Source organism: Carlito syrichta, unplaced genomic scaffold, assembly GCF_000164805.1.
Source record: "Carlito syrichta isolate Samal-C Ts95f unplaced genomic scaffold, Tarsius_syrichta-2.0.1 Scaffold287525, whole genome shotgun sequence".
In the NCBI taxonomy this organism is placed as follows: Eukaryota; Metazoa; Chordata; class Mammalia; order Primates; family Tarsiidae; genus Carlito; species Carlito syrichta.
This window is the reverse complement of record NW_007231621.1, coordinates 90,815-115,098: the sequence shown is the minus strand read 5'-3', so window position 1 is coordinate 115,098 and position 24,284 is coordinate 90,815. Positions and strand designations below refer to the sequence as shown.

Genomic DNA, 24,284 nt, shown 5'->3' with positions numbered 1-24,284 from the left:
TTTTTTTTTTCTTCAATTCTCAAAAGTAAATAAATCATCGAAAGCGGGATAACAGAAAGCAACCAGGAAAGACCAATTTGTTGCCTGTTTGAGCAATCTTCCTGTCTTTTTTGAAGGATCACACCGTTTTTACTTGATTCTCTGAGGAAATATGCATAGCCATGCTCTTTCCTTAGACCGTAACAGCTTATAAAAATGATTTGCGTAACCCATTTTGCAGCTGCCGAGTGTTTATGGTCCTAAATGTCCGCCGACTGGACACCTGGGTCACCTTCCAGACAGTCTACACAGTCTGCACCTCGTTGAAAACAGCTCACGTGAGTGGCCCAGGCACGGGCGTGTCCCACGATGCTTTACCAAAAAAAAAAAAAAAGATCCCGTAAGATGCCTTCGACTCCAGTACTTTTAAACTAACGCCGCCAGGCAGAGGGCCCTCCTCCTCTTCTGGCTCTGGAGAGGGCTGCAATTTGCATCCTAGTTGCGACTTAGACGCCTCCAATCTCCTAGTTCTCAGTTACAAACGTCCCATCCCCCCCAGGTCCCGGGTCCGCGTGACGCGGTTGATTGTGGCAACTGTTCCCGGCAACCGCCCAGGTGCTAGCGCGTCCTGCCGGGCTCTGAAGCCCGGGCGGTAGGAGAGGCAGCCAGGGCCGGATCGCGGGGGCCGGGGCGCAGGGGCAGGGGTGCAGGGCGAAACCGCTGGAATTCAGGGGCAGGGGTGCGGGTGCAGGAGCCGGGGCGCGGCGCGCCGACTGCTGGAGCTCGCGGGCAGGGGTGCGAGGCGCGGCAGGGAGCGTCCCCGGGGAGGCGCAGAACGAAGCCAGCGGTGGAGGAGCGCGCGGGCTCCGCATGGGTTGCGGACCTTCCCGGCTCACTGGAGGGCGGAGACGCGACCCTGCGCCCAAGAAGGGCTGGGAAGCGGGATTCGAGGTAATGAATGAATGAATGAATGAATGAATGAATGAATGAATGAATGAATGGAAAGATAGAGAGAGAGAGAGAGAGAGAGAGAGAGAGAGAGAGAGAAATGACAAAAAGCCTGGGAGGCATCGCGATTCCCACGCTTGGGGGCGGCTGGAGTTGGCTGGAGCAGGGTTATCCGAGGTTACAACCCACTAGTAGGTGGGTAGTGGGGTAGACGAGGTGGGAGCAACTTTTTTCTGCCGATGTTTAACTCTGTCTTAACAAGCACTACATTGACGGACAGATATCTATATCTACAGATATAGATCGATATCAAAGGAGATGTATATAGAGAATAGATATGGATATAGATATATAACAATAAAATCACTTTTGAGAGCCTCCCGTGTTTAAAGAGTTTTCAAGGGTGGTCATACCCCAGAGCAGAGGCAGAAATAACTGGACAAACCTTGGGTTCTGCCCAGAGCAGGGTTGGCCAGGATACCCAGGGAAGCCTGGAGGTCCTGGAAGTTGCCATATATTATTGGCTTCTGGAAAATGGGCTTTTTGGTGTTTACCTAGAGCTGGAAGGGATCTTAGACGCCATCTGGCTGCCTCCTCTCCCTTCATAGATGAGCCCCCTGAGGCCCAGAGAGGTGGATGACTTGCCTGAGGCTGCACAGCTTGCTTGGGAGCAGAGCTAGAGCAGAATCTAGTTTCAAGGAACTCATTCCAATATTCTTTCCACTATATCTCAAGGCTGCATGCCCTGTAATTCTTCTGGAGATATTAAGGGGAATATTTTCCAGTATGAAGCATGGAGGGGGGATGGGCTGGTCGAAGCAGAAGTGAGGTCCATGACATATTTATTCCTGTCTTTGCCACCTTCCAGATACCACAGGCAGAGCTAGGAACCCCCAAGTGTCCATTTCAGAGGGGCCACCCAAAGATAGTAATACCACATAATTTATCATCAAAATCACACTTTTAGAGTGAAAGGAAGCACTATTAATAATTTTTCCAGCCAGGCTCGGTGGCTCAGCCTGTAATCCCAGCACTTTGGGAGGGCGAGATGAGTGGATTGCCTGAGCCTACAGGTTTGAGACCAGCCCGGGCAACTTGGCGAGACCTCGTCTCTACAATAAAAAAAAAAAAATAGCCAGGAGTGGTAGTGCGCACTTGTAGTTCCGGCTACTTGGAAGGCTGACGCGGAAGGATCGCCGGGTCAACGCTAGGGTGACCGTGAGTGTGATACTGCACTCCAGCCTGGGCAACAGAATGAGACTCCAACTCAAAAAACAAACAAACAAAAAATAAAATAAATGATTTTTCCCAGTCTGTCTGAAGCCCAGCAAATGGGAACTTGTGGTCACCTTTCCTAATGGGCATTTTTGGAGCTGCTGTTTAAAGGGCACACACTGTCTCAGCAGGTACCGTGCAGGATGCTATTTGTTGCCAATTACAGCACCTATTTCATGTGGGGCACATCTGCTGGACTCCAGTATTACATTTCAAAACAAGCAGACCAGAGTCTAGGAAAGCTGAGACTCCAGGCTTTGTACCTGGTGCCCTGGGGGAAGCCTGTGCCGAAATTCCCACCCATCTTAATACTGACTGTGTTTAGGGTCCCTTTACCTTTTATGGAGCCTTTCTGCCTCTCCTGTCAACACCCTAACCAGTCTACCCCTTACACTATCACTTATCTTCCCAAGAAAAACATTCTCTGTAGTGTGCAAAACCCTTTCCAATGTGGTCTCAGTCTTTCCCTTTAATGTCCTACTCTCCTCTACTGCCAGTCCCTGTCACTTGTGGGCTGTTGGATCTGCCAAACCAAATGACTTGCAGGGAATTCACTTTTACCTTAGTCTAAAGTGACAAGAAGATGCTATAATAAAATAATGCATAATAATAAGAAAAGCATGGAAAACTTTAGTTTGAGATTTCTTCTCTATGAATAGCCCTGCCTGTTTTTGTTTTTTTGTTTTTTTGTTTTTTGAGTTGGAGCCTCACTCTGGAGTCGCCCAGACTGGAGTGCAGTGGCCGCTCCCGCCACCGCAGCCTCGACCTGCTGGGCTCCGGCGATCCTTCCGCCTCAGCCTTCCAAGTAGCTGGAACTACAGGCATGCACTACCACGTCCGGCTAATTGTCTTTTTTAAAAATTTATTGTAGAGATGAGGTCTCGCCCGCCCAGGCGGGTCTCGAACCGCGGGCTCAGGCAATCCACTCACCTCAGCCTCCCAAAGGCGCGGGATTACAGACTGAGCCACGGAGCCCGGCTAGCCCTGCCTGTTTTAAAAGGGGAGAGGCTAGATTTGAATAGGTTCTCTCCAAGGATCCTTCACAGATATTTTCCTAATAGCTGATAAAAAAATTTTTTGTAGATTGTCGAGAAAAGGGACAAAATTTATTAAAGTCTTCTTTGTCCGTATTTTTGGAGAGCTGTTCCTTATTATTATATTTATTAGAAATAAATTAGAAAAAATAAAAATTAAAGAACCTATTTCTCCTATATGTCTATAGAGAAATACATTTATAAAATTCATCTGTTAATAATGTGATTTACGAAAGTTTTAGCTCCAGGGAACCTCAATAAATTATTCCCTCCAAGCTGTTCGGCAAATATGTTTCCCCAAAACTGTAGAACAAGTGTAGTACATCCAGGCCAACAAACAAATAAACAAACAAACAAAATCACCTGTCTATAGTTTAAAACAGTATCTTTTGAAAAATACTGATGATTCCAGCTATTAGCCTGGAATTCACTACTTTTAAATTTAATCTAAATTTGATAAAATGTTATCCCCATGACAACGAAGTGTAAAACAAAGTTGATACAAAACGTAGAAGCTCATTGAATCTGAACTTCTGCTACAACTTCATCTGAAAGAAAAGATAAAACCTTTCATACCCCTGCCCCACCTTTCCCCCAATATCATCACTTATATAGTACTTACTGGTGTGAAATACAAACTCTGCATGCATATATGGAACAAGAACACTGTCTGCCATATCCCTGAGAGACACAGATCTGATTAATTTGTAAATATATGTGGTCTTTGATCTATGTCTATTCTCAAGTCTATAATCATAAATTTGGTACAAATTTCCAGATTGTGTTATACATACATAAGATATTTGAACGATGTTCAAAGTTTTCAAAAGAGAAGAAATTTAAATTTCTGCTCTGGAAACTGAAGGCTGGTTTATGTTATTTTATGCTAAAAGATTGTGTTTCTTCTGCTACAATGTAAGTTTTGGCCACTAACGGGGTTCAAAGGCAGCCTGTCTCTAAATAAGCATGGATCAGGAGACATCCTTGCTAAGACCTGGATTCTAAATTCAGGTTTTTATAGTGGCTTTGATGATACAATTGTGAGGTCATTCAAGGTTGTGGTGTTTGAATCTATTTTGAGTTGTAATTTACAAAACATCATTGTGAACAGCACCTTTTAGATTGAAAATATTCAGAGTTGCTCTCAATTCCAATATGGACATTTTACTGTTGCTGTTGCTGTTGCTATTGTTAAATTAATTCCATTTTTCAGGATCTCCACTTGGAATGTTACATGAAAAAAATAGCTCCTGTGTGCAACTCAGTGCTTCACTAGGATCAGAAATCTGCAAAGCAAAATAAACTTGTGAAAATAATTGACTTGCTGCAGATATTGGCTTTTAATAGTTTATTTGTAAAGAAGGAAAATAATTCTCAGCATGATTTTCTTCTGTACCTTATGATTTGCATAAGTTATGAGATACTGAAAGAAAAGTGTCAGACAAGGTCTTATTTTCCTTTGTTATATGCAACAAATACATATATATAAATGTACTGTATATTATATATTATATGTTGCTTGTAAATACTTTTCCTGGGTCCACTTATTCTACAAGGACTGCATGGACAGCACTTGTTTCTATGAAGATAGATGGAGGGAGAAAGAGAAAACCACATATTTATTTTCAGGCAATTTTTCTTGCCTCCATTCCTATTTCAGATCCATTGAGTTTTTGTTTGCTTATTTATTTGTTTTTCATGTTTCCCCATGTAGTCTTGAGCCACAGAACCAATTAACCTTCAACATGATGAGCTGATATAGATTTAGCTGAAATGATCATTTTTATGTAAACACAGTGATAAGAAGGTATGCAAGCACCCCATGAACATTTGAGAATTTCCCATTGAATTATGATAACCTGATCATAATCACCATAACCTAGTCATTGTGATTTCTGCTTAGCCTCTAAGGGACTTCAAACTTCAGAGTAATTCCAGAAAGTAGTTAAGCATGCTTATATTTTTTAAAAAATGTTTTATGGCTTTTATTGTAAAAGTACCAAGAGTTTCAGGCTAATGTCTTATTTTTTATTCACTTTTCCTAAAGGAAAAGTCTTCTGAATAGTTCCTAGAGTTACAATTTTAGAACCAGAAGGAACCTCCCTTTTTCAAACTGGACCTCTAATATTTCTGGATCCATATCTTTTTCTCCAATTTTCACTGCCACAGTTCTAATTCATGTTTAGTCAACTATCACAATTATTGTAACTGATCACCTTACTTTGTCCCTTTCTTCTTTACACTTTTTGTCACTTGCACTACCCCAAGAATCATCTTTCTACAAAACTGATTATTTTATTTTGCTTCCATGGGTAAAAATCTTTTTTTTTTTTTTTTTTTTGAGTTGGAGTCTCACTCTGTCACCCAGACTGGCGATTCTTCTGCCTCAGCCTTCCAAGTAGCTGGAACTACAGGTGCGCGCTACCATGCCCAGCTAATTATTTTTTTTTAATTTATTGTAGAGATGAGGTCTCGCCAGGCAATCCACTCACCACAGCCTCCCGAAGCATGGGATTACAGGCTGAGCCACTGAGCCTGGCTGGTAAAAATCTTACAAAGAATTACTGTTGCATTCAAAATAAAATTAATCTCCTTGACTAGTCACAAAATCTTTCCTGTCCCAGTGCCTCCTACTGTCTACCTTGATCTGTTTCCACTTCACTGGAATAATTCACATACCTGGACATACAATATGGTTTTATATTCCTGTCTTGTACATGCTTTGCCATCTAGGATGCCCTTTTCTCCTTGTCCATTGGAAACTCATTTATCAAGATCCAATCAAGCATCCTTTCCTCTTTAACACCTTTTGCTACCCATGACAAGATACAAACTTGTATCATGGTATATATAGCAAGGTTGTGCTGCATAGAGTAGGAGGTTGGGCTCAGTGGTGCATATCTGTAGTTACCAACTACTTAGGAGGTTGAAGCCCAGCAGGTTGAGGCTGCAGTGGCCGTGAGCGGACAGAGTGAGACTCCAACTCAAAAAAAAAAAAAGAAAATTCAAGGGAGAAGAAGAGTACCCCTTAGACCAAAAAAGGGAAGCTTTGTCTATTATATGTGTCTTAGATGGTGAAGCAGTTGATAACATCTACTGAAATGAGAAGTGAGAAAGTTGAAATGATAGGCCAACACTGGGAGGGTTGAAAGTTGAAATGAGAGGCCAACACTGGGAAGGTAGTCCTCAAACACAGTAGTTTGAGGAGATGAAAGAAAAGTTTTTTGGAACATATTAACAGTTAAAATGTACTTTCAAAATAAATGACAGTTCTTTAAATTGAATTAATTTAGCTTTGTGAAAAACTCATTACATTTTTCTTCTTTTGCTGTGGAACTGTGAAAAATTTGACATGAACCAGTATTTTGTCATAAATGTTTACTAAATCACAGATAGCCCATTTTTATGCTGTGTTTTGACCAATGTACAAGCATGGAACTGTGGTATGAAGAAATAGGCACTCTTAAAAGGAGACTGAGGGTTTACAAATTAGTGCAGTATTTATGGAAGGCCTTGTGGAAACACTTATTTATATAAAATGTGCATAACCTTGGACCTAGCATGTTCACATCTAGGAATTTGTTCTCATGGAACAACTGGATGGGTTCACCTTGTTGTACATGCACAGATACACATTCAGTACTGTTTATCACATTCAAAAATTAGAAACAACCTAGATGTTCTTCAGTAAGAATTGCTTCAATAAATTGTGGTATGGTTACATAACAGGCCACAATGCAGTCATCAAAAAAGTGACTACTCCTTGCCATTAAATGGAATGAAATAGACCTGTATATGTTGACACAAGTAAATGTTTCTGATATATTGTTAATGGGAAAAAAGATGTAACAGAATAATATTATTGAATATGTAATTCTATTTATTTATTTATTTTTAAAAGTTTATTGAAATATCATTCATATATCATATGATTCACCTGTTGTCTAATTAGTCTAATTGTGCTGCTACAGTAGAATGCCACAGACTTGGTAAATTATAAAGAATGGAAATAGTTTTCTAGCGATTCTGGAGACTGGGAAGTCCAAGATCAAGGCAACAGAAGATTTGGTTGTCTGATGAGTGTTGCTCTCCTGTGTCTTCACGTGGCAGAAGAGCAAACTAGCTGAACACTGTGTGAAGACTCTTTTATAAACACCTTAATCCCATTAAGGAGGGAAGAGTACTCATGGCCCAATGACCTCTTAAAGATCTCACCTCTCAATGCTATCACATTGGCAACATCTGAATTTTGAAGAGGACACATTCAAACCATGGCACTCATTTAAATGTACAATCACCACAATCTAATTTTGGAATATATTTGTCCTCCTTCCCCCGCCAAAGAAACAATTACCCATTAACAGCCCCTTCCCATTTTCCACACTCCTTGCCCTATCCTAAGCAACCACTAACTCTATTTTTTGTTTCTAAACTTTGCCCATTCCAAACATGAATGGTCTTTGCAACTGTTTTCATTCATTTAACATGTTTCCAAGTGTCATCTGTGTTGCAATATGTGTCAGTATTTAATTTCTTTTTGTTGCCAAATAAAATTCCTTTGTATGACTGTACCACATTTTAGTTATATATTGATCAGCTAATGGATACAGGTTGCTTCCTCTTTTCAGACATTATAAATAATCATTGTGAACATTCACGTGCAAGTTTTTGTGTGAACAGATGTTTCCATGTTACTTGGGTATATATATGTAGGAGTGAAACTTCTGGGTCATATGATAACTCTATGTTTAACTTCAGGAACTCACAAAGTGTTTTTCAAAGTGACTGCATCATTTTGCATTTACACAGTAATATATGGGAGTCCCATTTCTCCATATCCTCGCCCACACTTGCTATTGTTTTATTTCATTTTAGCCATACTAGTGGGTACTAAGGGGTATCTCGTGGTTTTGATTTGCATTCCTTTTAAGACTTATGGCATTGAACATCTTCTCATGTGCTTATTGACCAATTCCAATTTATTTTTAAAGTTTATGTTTATATGAACAAGCACATTTATGCACTGGTATATTAAGATGTTGATGGTGTTTCTGTCTAGGGAATGTTTTCATATTTTCTACTGTGTCTCTGTATTAGCCAGGTTTTGACCAAAGGAATAGAAACAGTAGAATAGATGAATGGATAGGTCGATAGATAAATTGCAAATAATTGGCCTTTAGAATTATGGAAGCTGGCTAAGCAAATCCAAAATCCACCGGATAGGGCAGGCAGTCAGAAAGGACAGAAAGGTTGAAGCTGCAGTCCACAGGAAGAATGTTTTCTTCCTCAGGGGGACCCCAGTTTTACTCCTGAAGCCTTTCAATTGATTAGATGAAGCCCACACAGATGACCAAGGATAATCTCCTTTATTCATAGTCAATTGATTGTAGCTTGTTAACCACAGCCACAGAATACCTTCACAGCAACACCTAGATTGTGTTTGACGGAATAACTGACTACTATAGCCTAGCCCAGTTGACACATAAAACTGACCCTCACAATTTTCTTCTATATTATTTCATTATTTTTATGAGTCTGCTTTACTGTTTTAATCAGTAAAAATAGTTTCTTTTTTTAAAAATAGCCTTTAAAAAATACCATAGTAACTTCTACTTTCAACTTGATGATGATGAGTTTGTTTATCTTGGTGTCCTCCAGAATGCTCATCAGCATAGTAACTTGTACTTGGTGGATTCGTGTCAGATACTGTATTAGTTTGCTATAGCTGCTGTAACAAATCACAAATTCAGTGGCTTAAAACAATAGTTGTATTCACTTACAGTTCTGGAGGTTGGAAGTCTAAAAGCAGTTGTACTGGGCTAAAGTCAGGGTGTTGGTAGGGCTGGTTCCTTCTGGAGGATCTGAGGAAAGAATCCTTTTGCTTCCCTTTTCCAGATTTTAGAGCTGGATTCTTTACGTTCCATGGCTCCGGGCCCTTTCCTCCATTGGTATCATCAGATGTACCTCTGCTTTCTTCATCACATCACCTTCTCCTTTTCTGTAGTCACATCTTCCTCCACCTCCCTCCCATAAGGACACCTGTGATTGCATTTAGAGCCCACCTGGAAAACTCAGAATCATCTTGCCATCTTGAGAACCCTAACTTAATCCCATCATCTGCTAAGTTATTTTGTCATATAAGATAACAGGTACAGTTTTCTGAGTACTCTTCTGCCTACCACTGAGAGTAGTTGGCCAAATATTCACAAAACGGACCCTGTGTCGTTGGTTTTGTTTCCCAAAATATCTTGTCTCTCACAAAACTATTCCCTTTTCACAGGCTGATGTTGGTGTGACTCATTCCAGGGGGAATTGCAGCCCCCAGATTGAAGCGGCACTGCCTAAGGACACTGTGGGCAGTGCAGAAGACCTGGAACATGCCCAAATAGGAACCATTCCAGAAAGTTCTCCATCTCCTGGTGAAAGAAACAGAAGAGTAAATTCAGGTAACCTCCCTCCGCCACTGTTCATGCTGATCTTCATAAAATGCTGTTTCTCACAATATTATTATATCATGTGTATCTGGTGGCCATTTATCACTGCTTTGTGGGCTATGAAGTACTTTCAATGGCAAAGTTTTTTATCTCTAACACATTAGAATTTAGCCTTAGACCTTCATTATATGACTAAATAATGCTAACTGTTAATCTTCTTGTCGTTGAAATAATTAAAACCATTTAAAAAAAAATTGAGAATTGAGAAGAGACCTTAGAACTTTGACAGTTTAAAGAAATTTAAACTCCATGTCAGCATCTTTTCAAGGGAAAGTTCTACATTTGCAAAAATAAATAAAACCTACATCAAATTGTTTTCCCTATCTTTCTCCATCCAAAGTGTCAGCAAATATACAATAAAAGAATCTTTTTAAAATGTAAGAGAGGTAATTATGATGTAGTGTGCTATTTAGAAATCTTTTTCTATGGCGTGGTTTCTCTTTATTTGAGTTATCCCCGGGGTTGATTTATCTACATTTGATTAGACTTTGAAACAAATTGAACTTCACAGACCTCAAGGAAAAGTACTCTGTTTTATTGGCAAGGAAGAATTTCTTGCTTCCTCATTGCTATAGTTTCTTCTAGATGTACAAGTTTGGGTTGGAAAACAAGTGGATTAATGCATGTGATTCTTTGTCTTGGGCTTTCCCGGCACACTTGAGTTATTACAAATTTTATTTTTGCCCACCTCTTATTGTTTGATGTGGAGTCCACGTGACCTCTGCTAATATCTGGGAGGTCTGGGAATGCAGTACAGGAACGGCTTCTCCCACTCCTCTGTGTATTGGGCTGGTACGTACATTTTTCTCTCTCTGTTGATGTGACTTCCTTCCAGACTGCAGCATGAGTGCTAAAAATCTGTGCTGATCACAGACTACAGATTGTCAAGCAGACAGGGATTTGGTGTGCCCAGGACAGTCGGTCCCACCAGCTGTATGTACACTGTTAAAGGCAGTATGTGGAGTGTGGCAGGTAAGCAGGATAGTGCCGAGACAGAACAACTGGGGCAGGTGTCCATCACCAAAGCAGGTGTTTCTAAAACATAGTGTCAGTGAGTTTTCAGGAAGCACCTTGCCACAAAAATGGATGAGATCGGGTGCCCTGGCTTTTCCATTTGTTCTCTGCCCACTTTGCTCTGTCTTCCCGCCCTTGTCTTCCTCATTTTAGCATCTCTGCTCTTTACATCTACAGAGTATATTTGTTAAGAATTTCAAGTTCCACACTAACATTTCCCAAGTGTTTCCTTTAAAATAAAAAGAAGAAAAACTTTTTATTTAAAAATGTCCTTTAAAAATAAATTTTTGATTCAGTATCTAATCCCAGATCTCATGTTTAGTTTAGTTGTCATGTGTCTTTCCTCTCCTGTAAGCTGAACAACTACTCGGCTTTTCTTTGTCTTTTATGACCTTGATTCATCCAAATATAAACCATTTGTAGAATGATCCTCACTTTCAATTCGTCTAAGGTTTCTCCATGATTGGATCTAGGTTATGCATTTTTAGCAAGAATTCCAAAAATGATATTGTGTCTTTTTTATGAAGTACATAATACCCGTATTTGACTCGTTATGGGTTTTAGTTTGTGGGGGGGGGGGTTGTTTTTTACTTTGCAAAAGTCATTTTTTTAAATCTAGTAAAATTTATCAATTTTGAAATATACTTTGAATTTCAATTCAGTTAGAAAGCCTTTTTCTGACTGAACAAAGTGGCTCATGCCTATAATCCCAGCATTTTGGGAGGCCAAGATGGGAAGATTGCTTGAGGCCAGAAGTTTGAGACCAACACAGGCAACATAGTAAGAACCTGTCTTTAAAAGGAAAAAAATAATTAATTTTAAAAATTAAAAACAAAATTAATAAAGTCTTTTCCTGCACCAAGGTTAAAGATGCATTTACCCATGCTTTCTTGTGTAATTTCACTTTTTACACTTATGAAGAATTTCTAATGACATGAGAAAATGCTAATATAAGTGTTGACTATACATGAAATAAAAATGTCCAGGATGATGTCAAATTTATAAAAAGAAATTTTTATGTATTAACAATGGATGGTGAGAGTATGGGCATTTTGATTTTTATCTTTTTTTCTATATTTTCTAAATTTACTACAGTAACTATGTATTACTTTTATAATGAAAAAAAGAAGCACAATATTGTTTGTAAACATTTCTCAATATTCTTCAGTGTCTCAAGAAAGCATGATAATTTGTTGAATGTGGGTATTGAAGATAAACAGACATGGATTCAATCCTAGTTAACACATTTGCCACCTGTGTCACCAAGTTTGCTAGCTTCCTTCATATCAGTATTTTTTTAATAATATAGGAATAGCAATATCTCTCTCAGCTTAAGTTTGCATTAGATGTTATACAACAGGGGTTCCCAGCCCCCAGGCCACAGACCAGTACCAGTCCATGACCTGTTAGGAACTGTGCCACACAACAGAAGGTGAGCAGCAGGTGAGTAAGTGCAGTTTCATCTGTATTTACAGTTGCTCCCCATCACTTGCATGACTGCCTGAGCTCCACCTTCTGTCAGATCAGCAGCAGCTTTAGATTCTCATAGGCGCATGAATCCTATTGTGAAATGCACATGCGAGGAATCTAGGTTGTGCACTCCTTCTGAGAATCTAATGCCTAATGATCTGAGGTGAAGCTGAGGTAGTGAAGCCAGCACTGGGGAGCGGCTGCAAATACAGATTAATATTAGCAGAGAGGTTTGACTGCACAGAGACCATAATAAATCAATTGCTTGAAGACTCATATCAAAACCCTATCAGTGAGTGGCAAGTGAGTTGACGTACTTCAATTGTACAGCTGCATCTGGTGGCAGGCTTTAAGTCAGAATTTGACACTATTTTAGTTCATGTATGGCCCACCCACTATTTTATTTACCATTTCTATCTGTGCCTCTTCTTTTTTTTATGGTGAGTTGTATAATCATTTCATTATATATTACAATGTAATAAAAATAGAAATAAAGTGCCCAATAAGTATTATGTGCTTGAATCATCTTGAAACCACCTCCCTACCCCCAGTCTGTGGAAAATTTATCTTCCATAAAATTAGTCCTTGATGCCAAAAAATTGGGGGACTGCTGTTAAATGTCTCTAGTACAGTGTAAGTATGTAAGTGTAAAAATAGTAGTTATTATTATTTTGACCCTCCCAGATAAGTCAATCTTTGAGTTAAAAAAATCATCTAATTCCTTGAAAATGATTACTTGTGACCTTCTAATTGAATTTTTCCCCAGTCTTTCATGTTTCTTGTTTATTTACCTAGATGATATGTTTTACCATCTTGTAATGAAATCTGTTTGGAGCACTTTAAAAATGAGAAGAAAATTCCCAACAAATGGTAGGGAATTTGTTGGAGTTACTTGTAGTGGTCAATTAGAGAAATGTCTTATAACAAGGAGGTTAATATTATGAAGTGGGAGACATCTGATGTGTGTGTGTGCGTGCGCTTGTGTGTGTGTGTGTGTTTTCTTTCTTCCCAGCACAAATTCCTGAAAGCTAACTTTACTAACAACTGAGGTTAGAAACTCTTAGAAAGATTCCATTCACTAGATGGAATGAACTCAATTGCTATCAGGACTTCCTGATTATTGCAAAATAGAAGTTGGCTTGTTTCTGAGGACTTCCCATTACACTACCTCTGACAGAAAAAGCAAAACTGTCTTTGGCCCAATAAGCCAGCACGCTTCATTTTATAATGTGATGACATAAAAGCAGCTGCTTATTTGCTTATTTATATAATTGGGTGATTTGTAATGAGAGAGGCCTGCCTCATTAGTGTAGCTTATAAAGACTCCCCTATAAACTGTTTCAGTGCTCATTTTTAGAATCACTAATAAAAATTTAGCTGCTATCACTCTAACTCCAGTTCTGATTTGGTTCAAAGACTCTTCTCAAAAAGGCATACTTTTACTTATGCAGATTTAGCAGATGGTATAATTGTAAACTCGGGGTTGCAGAACTAGAAGTCTCTTGGCAACATCACGCTGTTTATCCTTTGTATACAAAGCATAGAAACCAAACTACAACTCGTAAGAGTCACCAGAAGAATATCTGATTCTTAGCTGTGGCTTAGCGTCATAATTAGTCCAGCAAACCTATACTGTATCCAAGTGTGTAAATGTTGTTACAACAAAAAGGCAGTACATAGTAGCACACAAAAGACTTTTTGTCGCGTTAAGATGTGATCTGCTAAGTGAACAGTTTATTATGTTGCCATGTATGCTCTGTAAAGATATTAAGGATAGGAACATCATAGTATTACAAAGATTTATAATAGAAACAGATATTTAGGTAAGAGTGTTGAGAGTAAGATTTAATCAGGTAGCATGATTTAGGAGGCATCCATTTAGCATTTGATGGATAAAATCTTCATTGTTAAACTTCACTTTCTTTTTTCTTTTGCTTTGGATGACCTAGTGACTCATGGATTAATCAATAAGCTCCAGCCCCTAGAGAATCGAGAGCGACAGAAGTCATCTGACATCCTGGAAGAACTAATTGTTCAAGGAATAATACAGAGCCACAGCAAAGTGTTTAGAAATGGAGAGTCATATGATGTCATGGCAAGTAATTTTGTAATTAGTATCAGCTTGTAGTTAAAAGTAGCAATAGAATATGATTGATCACAAGTCATTATTTCCAGTATATGCAAGTTACAATACAGATGATAGCATTTATCTAAGTCAGATATTTCTCCCATAAATTCTCCCACACCTCTGCATACCATCCTTCTCTGTGGATTCAGGAATTGCCCTAATTATTCATGATGAATTAGTCCAATAAAATATATCTTGGATTTTACTAAATTTGAGGGACAACAAGCCTCATTGAGTAACATACTTTCATTTTTCGGCAATTTTTATTACAGGCATTGTGCCAAGTGTTAGGAATATAAAACTGGATTCTGATTTATTCAATTAAAAATAGGCCTGACAAATGTTTAAAGTGATGGATATGCTAATTACCCTGGTTTGATCATTGCAGTATGTGTACATGTAGTGAAACATCATACTCTACCCATAAATATATACAACTATTATGTGTCAATTAAAAAGAAAATAAAACTTAGAAAAGAAAATGGGCCTAACATGCGAAAGCTAAAACAGATATGCTTATGTATATACACACCATAAAATCAAATCTGGAGAAATAAATACAATTCTATAAATAATTTTACTATTATTTTTGTTTGTTGACTAATCTCTCATAGGTTTTCCTTAGCATGAGTAATATTTTTACTCTTATTTTAACTGGTCTGGCCAAAGTCTAGAGTTTTACTTTTTTTTTTTTTTTTTTTGGAGTTGGAGTCTTACTCCATCACCTAGGCTAGAGTGTAGTAACATGTTCATGGCCACCCCCAGCATCAACCCACTGGACTCAGGCAATCCTTCCGCCTCAGTCTTCCAAGTAGCTGGAACTACAGGCACACGTTACCATGCCTGGCTAATTTTTTTTATTTATTGTAGAGATGAGGTCTCCCCAAGTTGCCCAGACTGGACTTGAACCCATGGACTCAGAAGATCTGCTCACCTCAGTCTCCCAAAGTACTGGGATTACAGGCTGGAGCCACCATGCCTGGCTGAGTTTTACTTTTTGTAAATAAGTTCTGTGTGAACCTATGAAGAAGATAGCAGATTTTGTTGTTATTTTGTTTTGTTTTCTTGCCTGCTTGGGATTTTTTAAAGCCAGTGTTCCCAGACACCACCAGTAGTACTTGAAACACATGCAGAAGAGAGAAGGTGTAAAACAGAAATAACAACGAAAAGAAGCCAGAGGAAAAATGAATGGAAAGAAAAGAAAGAAACATATGATGAAAATAGAGACCAGAAATTGCACAAAAGCAGCCTCTTAATGGTTGCCTATTCTTATGTTGTAGGGAAAACAGTCCATTAGGAATAAAAAGACTTGTGATTTAAATCAAGTTTGCCACTTAGACCAAGTCATTTAGTATTTGAATAACGTAAATTTCCTTCTCTGTGTATAGGGAATGTTGCAAACTCATGAATAAAAGCCAAAGTGGCATTTTCTTTGGGGAAGAAAAACTCTGCAGAAAGTATCTGGGGGAGAGGAGAGGAGATTACCAAACCTGAATGGTATTATCAAGCTGTCAATAGTAAGAGGATGTGGGGGAAAGAGGAAGGTAAAAATGGGTCATCTAATGGAAAAGATAATGTCAAATATCCATTTGCACAATGCTATCATGATGCAAGGCATTTTGGAGTAACTTGTCTCATATTGAGGGAGAAAGGAGAGATTTTATTCTAGCTGTAGGTGAATTTCTGATGGTCAGAAAACAGAGTGTCAAAAGAAAAAGACAGGAGAACTGTGAGTAAAGAAAGATAGATTATGGAAACATCCAGTCATGAAGCAATGCCTTTCTTTTGCAGGGAAATGCTATACCCCCCTTGATGTTAATGCCAGTGGGAATAACATTAAAACATTTATCAGTGATTCAACTACCAGAGATGGATGAGTTCTGACTTAGACCTTGTAAGGGAGCCGGCAAGGTTAATTAATATAAGCTACACTGTGAAAGAAGTGGATCTATTCAAAGGTGGAAACCATGGGCTTGACTTTCAATAACATATTAGGTGAACCAAAGATGAAGACTGTTTTCATATTATATAGACCTGGACCGGCTGTTAGGAGCATTCTCAAAAGGATTTGAGTGTGGCAGACTGCAAGAATAGCACAATTCTTTTTTAAAGTTTGTTTTGTTTTGGTATTGAGTCAACATACCCTGACATAAGTCAGGCTTGTAATAGGCCAGAGCAGCAACCCACAGCTTTTTTATTACCTTACGCAGTGGTCTTAAACTTGGCTGGAGTCACCTAAGGGAGCTTTCAAAATCCTATTGTCTAGGTCAAACCTTGGACTAGTGCCTGGGAGTGGGACCTATTTTTTCAGACTTTGAAAAGCTCCCAGGTGATACCTGTGGACAGCACAGGTTGAGAACCACTGCTCTGAAGTTTTACTAAACCTGTACACAAAGCCCTCAAATTCATTACCAAGCTGGGAAGGATTAAAACTTTTGAAATCATAGTTTGTTCCCTAGTCATTGTGAAAAAAGAATTCTAAAGTATTCCTGAAAATGTAACATTTCAGGAGCAGGGGCTAAGATTATACCACGAAACCTGTGAAAATGAAGAGGAGATGCAGTTGCTCGGTGTCACAGATAAAGCCTCTTGCAATTCAGGTGTAACTGAGAACATATGTGTGTCAGACACCAGGTGTCTTGCATATTTTGGGAAAGGTTATGAGGTCAATGTAAAAGGCATGAGGATGAATATTGAAGGGGTGAGAAGGGAACCATATTAAGAATGGAAACATTGAGTTGGTAATACTTTTTGAACTGTCTAATACTTAATATAAAAAAAAACCCAGACTTGATAAAATTAGCTGAAAAACAAACCAAGGAAACAGAAAGGGGTAATATTCTCAAAAAAGAATATCAATGTCAGCAGTTACTGCAATGAAGTAAATCTGATTAGACATGTCAATACTATTTCTTCATTGTTTCAGGAGGAAACATTCTCTTAATAAAACATTATGGGAAAAATAGAATAAACACTTTAAAAATAAGACTTCCAATGTCGACCAGTAGTGTACTGAAATACAAGGGAATTTTAGAAATAGGTGTGACTCTTTCTTAGCCAGGCCATTTTCTTTCATTGAGTCAGGTAACATGAAGTAGAATAAAAGATGCTGAAAAGTGAGGCTCTTCCATTTATCTTCTGAGTCAGGGCCATCCCCTGGAGGTCATTCTCCTCCTAGAAGCCCAGGGGAGGATTTGTGTCCACCACCAAGTCCTCTTTTGTCTTTTTCTTCATTTTCATCATTCACTTTCTGGTGAATACTACAGCAATTCCTTAATGCTCTCTGGATAACCAACTTTCAAAAATGTTTGTACTAGTAGATTTTATGTTGAAGTCAGTGTTAATTGATATGATATCTAGGAAGTATAATATTAAGAAGCTAGCTTACAAAGCCCTCAAATTCAATGGCTCATACCTGTAATCCCAGAACTTTGGGAGGCAGAGGCAGAAAGATAGCCTGAGCACAGGAGTTTGGGTCTAACCTGGGCAACATTGCCAGACCTTGTCACTACAAAAAAAAAAAAAATTAAAAATTAGCCAGACCTGGTGCCCCCAGCCTATAAGCCCTAGCTACTCAGGAAGCTGACACAGGAGGATCACCTGAGCACAGAAGTTGGAGGCTGTGGTGAGCTATGATGGCACCAGTGTACTCCAGCCTGGGAGACAGAGTGAGACTCTGATTAAAAAGAAAAAGAAAAAAGAAAAAAAGGAGCTAAATGTCAGATTGTTAAGCAATTATTTCAGAGTATTTTAAAACTTTCTAAGGAAACTTAAGTGGTTATATTATAAGTGTGTATAATATAGATATGGGTATGGGTTGGTATAGAACACTTTTAAGAGATGTGATTGGTTCTCATTTAGCCCCATAGATATTATCAAATTAAATTTAGTTGTCTTTTATCCTGATCACATTTTTCCCTGGGTCTATCTATCTGAGGCTCTGTGAATTGTCTTTTTATTTATTTACTTATTTTTGCAGAGACGAGGTCTCACTTTGCCCAGGCTAGTCTCAAATTCCGGACCTCAAGCAATCCTCCCACCCAGCCTCTCTGTGAATTCTCTATTGACTCCTGTGTCTGGTCACAGTTTATTCCCTTCTCTGTGTGACTTCCATCCTTGGTAACCTTCAGTGTAGTTAGGGAGTTTGTTCACATTGCATCAGTCTCTGACATTATTTGTTGAACCTCATATGGAGATTTTTAAGGAGGAGGAAGTTGAGTGGGTTAGGACTCAATAATACCAGTTGAGGATCAGAGTGACCTTCCCCAGGAGGTCTAATGGTGACAGAACATACATGACCAGATCTTTTTTCAGGAAGCTTTGGCCTATTCTATAACACAAGACTCCCTTAAGGAAACAAGCCAAAGTAGGTTCATCCGTAGGTCAACAGTTAATTAAACAAGCTCTGAGGCATATATATTGGATGTAAGAAGTAATATGTACAAGTTAAAGGCTAGAAACAAGACTCAAATCTTATCACAGCATCTTAGGATTTGGTGGTCCACTAACAATATTCTTTAAGAAAATAATTGGTAGAATGTGGTGGCTCACACTTGTAATCCCAGCACTTTGTAAGACTGAGGTGGGAGGATTGCTTGCAGCCAGGAGTTCAAGACCAACCTAGGAAACATAGCAAGACTCTACCTTAACAAAAAAATCAAAAAATTAGTCAGTTATAAGCGTCCCAAGCCTGTGGTCTCTGCTACTTGGGAGGCTGAAACAGGAGGATTGTGTTAGCCCAGGAATTAACAGACTGCAGTGAGCTGTGATAGCACCATTGCACTCCAGCCTGGGTGACAGAGCGAGACTCTGTCTCTAAAAAAAGAAAAGAATCGAACTTCATAGGCTTCATAACTACATAGGCTTGAAAGCTGATTTATTTTTTATTTTTAGTTTCTACTAGTAGTACCTCTCCAAGCATGATGTGATTATAGTAAAGTGCCAACATTTGATAAATACTGACTTCACAAAATTAAATGGTAAAGAATACTGATATTTTTCTACAGGTCTCTCCGGTCTTATTTATTTATTTATTTATTTTATCAGGATCTCACTCTGTCACCCAGGCTGAAATGCAGTGGCACGATCATGGGTCACTGCAGCCTCGACCTTCTGTGCTCAGGCGATCCTTCCATCTCAGCCTCCCAGATAGCTAGGACTGCAGGCATATGCCACCAGACCCAACCAATTTTTACTTTATTTTTTTGAAGAGAAAAATCTCTCACTATGTTGCCCAGGCCGAGATTGAACTCCTGGGCTCAAGCATTCCTCTCGCTTTGACCTCCCAAAGTTCTGGGATTATAGGCGTGAGGCACCACGCATGACCAGGCCTTTCAATTCTTTTACTTAAAATGTGAAACTGAAGAAAGCACAGGGCTGTACTGATAGGATTAAATTCCTCAAAGAGAAAGAAGAACATGATTTCACAGGCATCATTTTGGAATTAAGCCAGAGGAAGACACCACCCAAACCAGAAAATCCAAAGTTCTGTCAGAACTACTGATCTCATCATTTTAGTCAAGGTTCAGACTGCTTGTATAGCCTAACCTGGCATTTCTTTACTAGATCTTAGATTGCTATTTAATTTTCTTTTAGTCCTATATGAGCGAACATCCCTAAAAAAACCACTTTCATACCAATTTCTCAGTATCTTTAGTTGAGCCACTGTACCAAGTATGTCCCTTTTTTCAGCAGATGGCTTTTGCCAGCAGGAAGCCTAAGAGCCAATTGCCATAAAAATACAAAATGATGGGGGAAGGGGAACTTGCTTTGACGAACATTCCACAGTTTTCATGTAGTGAAAAACTTCGCACTGTATAAAACAGTCTGATGGCTCTAACAGAGCCAAAATGTCAATGAATGTTTTCCCTTTAGAAGACGTTCTGAGAATCATAGATCCTAAAGCTGAAAGGGAGCTTAGCAGCCCTCAGTTCCCTCACTGTTTCACAGTGAAGAAAATGGAGTGCAAAGAGAAGGGCTGCCTTTTCTCAGTTCATGTGCTGGGCATTCGTGGTAGCTCCAGGGTTAAGACACAAGCCTTCCAGTTCTCCTTCCTCTTCTCTGAGATAGTACTGCATCCTGGTTATGATTTGGTCGGCTGTCACTGGAAAACATCGTTGCTTTTACTGAATGAAAATTAGTTACTGTTAACTCAAGTAGCTGCTATATCCTTTCCTTCTCTTTCTATTCTTTATCTTTTCCTTTTCTTTTCTTCTTTTTTTTTAACCAAATGTGTGAAATGAATGTTATTAAACCTATTTTGTGAATGGGGAAACCATGGCTTACAGAGTTAAAGGACTCATGGAAAACCACTTCATAGCCAAGCCAGAATTCAAACCTGGGTCTGACTGAGTCCCAATCAGGTGACTTTTTCTGCTGTGCCAAACTGCCTCTCTTTGCCTGATTTATGTTCTAGTACCTACAGCGTTATTGTCTGAAGTGAGAGTCTTTTAGAAATTACAATACATATTGATAGCTCCTTTATCTTTATAAAAATGTCTTTGGAGAAATCATCTAAGACAACATCAGTTCATTTTATATTGTAGCCTTAGAGTTTATTAAGACCTCCCCCACAAGTTGCAACAATATATACTAACCCTAGAAAGATGTCCATATTAAATTAATCAGAGAAAGCAAATTGAAGTGTAGTGTACAGGGTATAATTCCATTTAGGTTTTGTTTAACATTACAAATGTCCTGAACATGTATTATGTATACAAATATATGTGCTGAGAATATATGTGGAAAGACACACTGTGAATTCTTTTTAAAAGTTCCATGCTAAGGAGTAGAACTGGGGCCAGGCGATTACATGGAGGATTAGGAAACTATGTATCATTTACATTTTTCGTAATAAATATTCACTATAAAAACTAATTTTTGAAAAGAAAGCATATAAATTAAAACTTTCTTCATTAACTCTTTACAACAATTTTACTTTTTTGCAACTAGAAATTATAAAGTCATTATTACTGCTTTGAACTGTTGAAAGGGTATTTGATCATAGAAAATGAGATTTTTCTGCTGTCTTGAAAATATTCATAAAGTTCCAGTAGGAAAGCCCGGCACAGAGTTGTTGCTCAAATCATTAATTATCTCTTTCCACCACAAAACCAAAAGTAATAAAAACGAATCTATCACAAATGTAATTAATGTGTGGCATGTGGAATAATATAAAATCATCAAGTTGAACTTTTCACCTTGAATTGCAGTTTTGTCCCTCAATGACCATCACTTTCCATCTGGTATTCATTCTCAAGACTGTTTTCTTTGTAGGGTCCTCTTCTATCCAGTCTTGTAACACCTTGCATTCTTTGCAACCTTTTTGTAATAGCCTGGTATTTCCAAGGCATCTAATAGATTTTTCTCTGTAGGAATTAATCTGTTGTTACTAGCCTTCATGCTGTTTTTGTTTGTTTGTTTTTCAGTCTACTCCTGGAAAATTTTTATCCTCTTTTGCCTTTCTCCTCTGCCAATGAATCTGGTTGTTTCTCTGTTTTAAGAAGTGTCTTCTTCCAGGTGAACACGACTGAGAAACCATTGCGAAAGCCACCAGCCAGACTGAAAAAACTTAAGATTAAAAAGGAAGTCAAGGATTTCACAATGAAGGACATTGAGGAGAAGATGCAGGCTGCAGAGGAACGCAGAAAGGTACTGAGTTCCCGGATGCACCGGGGCTGAGGAGTTCTCTATGTGCTAAAATGAGCTCATGTCAGATCTTTCCTCTCAGCGGGTTTTTTTTTTGGGGGGGGGGGGTTGGTTTTGTTTTGTTTTATTTTGTAGAGATGAGGTCTTGCTATGTTGCCCAGGCTGTCCTCGAACTCCTGGGCTCAAGTAATCCTTTTGCCTCAGCCTCCCAAAGTGCTGGGATTACTTGCATGAGTCACTGCACTTGGCCACTATCAGCGCTTTTAAGACAAAAATTGTATGGATTTTTATGACCTGGTATTTTAATGACTTGGTATGCTGTATAAAAACAGTATAAATTAAGTGCTTTTTGAAAACTTTCCTTTGAGTTGTGAAGGAATAAAGCATAATCCTGAAATTGGTTGGAAATTACAGCTTCATCCATATAGTCTAAGTAAGTAATATCCAGTTCTCGAAATTAAGTGAGGTATGGAGTGTTCTTCAGAGGAAAAAAGAAAAACTTCAGCTGGGGCCAGGGGTAGGAGAAGAGGGAGGGTGTGGTGTTAGGCTGAGAGGAGATGCTGCTGACTGTCAACGTTTGCACCTTGGTCCCCCAGGCCTCCACACAGCTTTGTTTCCACAGCCTTCATTTCATAACTCTCTATAGGGCCTCTCAGAGAACGAGGACTAGACCCAGAATCCACAAAGGTAGGCCCTGTGTCTGGCCTACCTTCAACAGGTGTTTCTCAACAAATGTCTGTGATGTGATTGAATAATGAAATAGAGAAACCATAAGTGTTCATTATATGCAGTATTAATTCGAACTTGTAGAAAGTTATTCAGAGCTGGGCACAGTGGTGCACACCTGGAACCCCAGCAACTCATGAGTTCGAGAATAGTCTGGGCAACATAGCTAGATCCCACCTTTAAAACAAAAAAAAATCAGCCAGGCCCAGCTACTGAGGAGGCTGAGGCAGAAGGAACCCTTGAGGCCCAAGAGTTTGAGACTGTAGTGAGCTTTGATTACAACACTGCACTCCAGCCTGGGTGACACCGGGAAATTGCATCTCTAAAAACAATTTTTTTTAAGAAGTTCTTCGGGCTCTTTTTCATTCTTTAATACTGCTTTTCAGACTAAAGAAGAAGAAATAAGAAAAAGGCTACGGAGTGACCGAATTTTACCTTCAGCTGATCTGGGCGGTGCTGAGGCTGCACTTACCAAAGGACTTCAAGTGGTAAGTCCTGCCGGACTTGAACCATCTGACCTGCAGGGAGCACAGCCATTGAAGAGGAAGAAGAGTAAAAGTGATACAGCTTCGATTGATGGGAACTACAACTATGAAAGTGTTGGGTTCGTGGAGTCAGACATGTTCTACAACCAAGCAGATGACATATTCTAAGTCACCATTTGGGGGGAATTTCATAAGGCATCCATTCTCCTCAGTTGTGACATTGTTAGTATGTCTTGTGTTCTTCTTTGCCTGGCCTTACTCCATTGAGATTTCTGCCTGGGCTTAGGAATAATTGTGCGAGCTGCACTACCTGAAGCTTAGTTGAGTAAATTAAATGGTTATGCCAGCCTAAAAAATAAAATAAAAAACAGGGTGAATAGATTTGACAAGCTTAGATATTGTAAAATTTTCATTGTCTTTTATGTGGCTTTAAACATTGTGATGATGTCTTTAATTTATGAGTATCTCCAGCTTACATTAATATGTCTGTGCCAAAAAAAGAATTTCCTTTTCACTTCTGTCCCATGACAGTGCCCACCCTCTGCTGGCCCTTTAAGACAAGTTACATGGATTTGTATTAAGTATTTTAATCATCTGTATGCTTCTTGTGCTGTGTATTTAGAATTTTTTTAAAAACACAACTTCTCGGGGTGGGGAAAAAAAAACCAACAACTTCTCATGTTACAAAGGAATAAAGCAATATCTTGAAGTTGATTGAATTACTGTTTCATCCATATAGTTTAAGTAAGCAATACATAAGTCTCAGAGTTATGTAAAATATGCCATTTTATTCTTGTGAAAGAAGGAAAACTTCAATTGGGGGTAGGGTAGAAGGAATATGTGGAGGGATAGATGGATAGTGGGCCCTGTTGCCAGTGCCTCTCTTCCCTGTGGGTACTCTGAGCTGGGGAATGTACAGGTTCTCATGGTTTTGGAATTATACCTTGGTTCTTCTTTCCCTTACTACCCACATCCAGTCAATTATCAGGTTATGAGTCAGGTTATGGATGTTTTTCATCCATCTTTACACTTGTCCTAGTCATTACCTAGTTTAGACCACCTGCCATTATCCAACTGGGTTACT

At 39.0% G+C, this 24,284-nt stretch overlaps 1 protein-coding gene across 1 annotated transcript; it reads left to right on the top strand.

Moving 5' to 3' along the window:
• The first annotated feature begins 795 nt into the window (after nucleotides 1–795).
• Nucleotides 796–23,919, top strand: STMND1 (stathmin domain containing 1). The gene is made up of 5 exons (XM_021709862.1): nucleotides 796–930; nucleotides 9,517–9,680; nucleotides 14,156–14,309; nucleotides 21,861–21,992; nucleotides 23,102–23,919. The coding sequence occupies exons 1-5, from the start codon at nucleotides 850–852 to the stop codon at nucleotides 23,366–23,368; spliced, it is 798 nt and encodes a 265-aa protein (XP_021565537.1). The 5' UTR covers nucleotides 796–849; the 3' UTR covers nucleotides 23,369–23,919.
• Nucleotides 23,920–24,284: the final 365 nt, after the last annotated feature.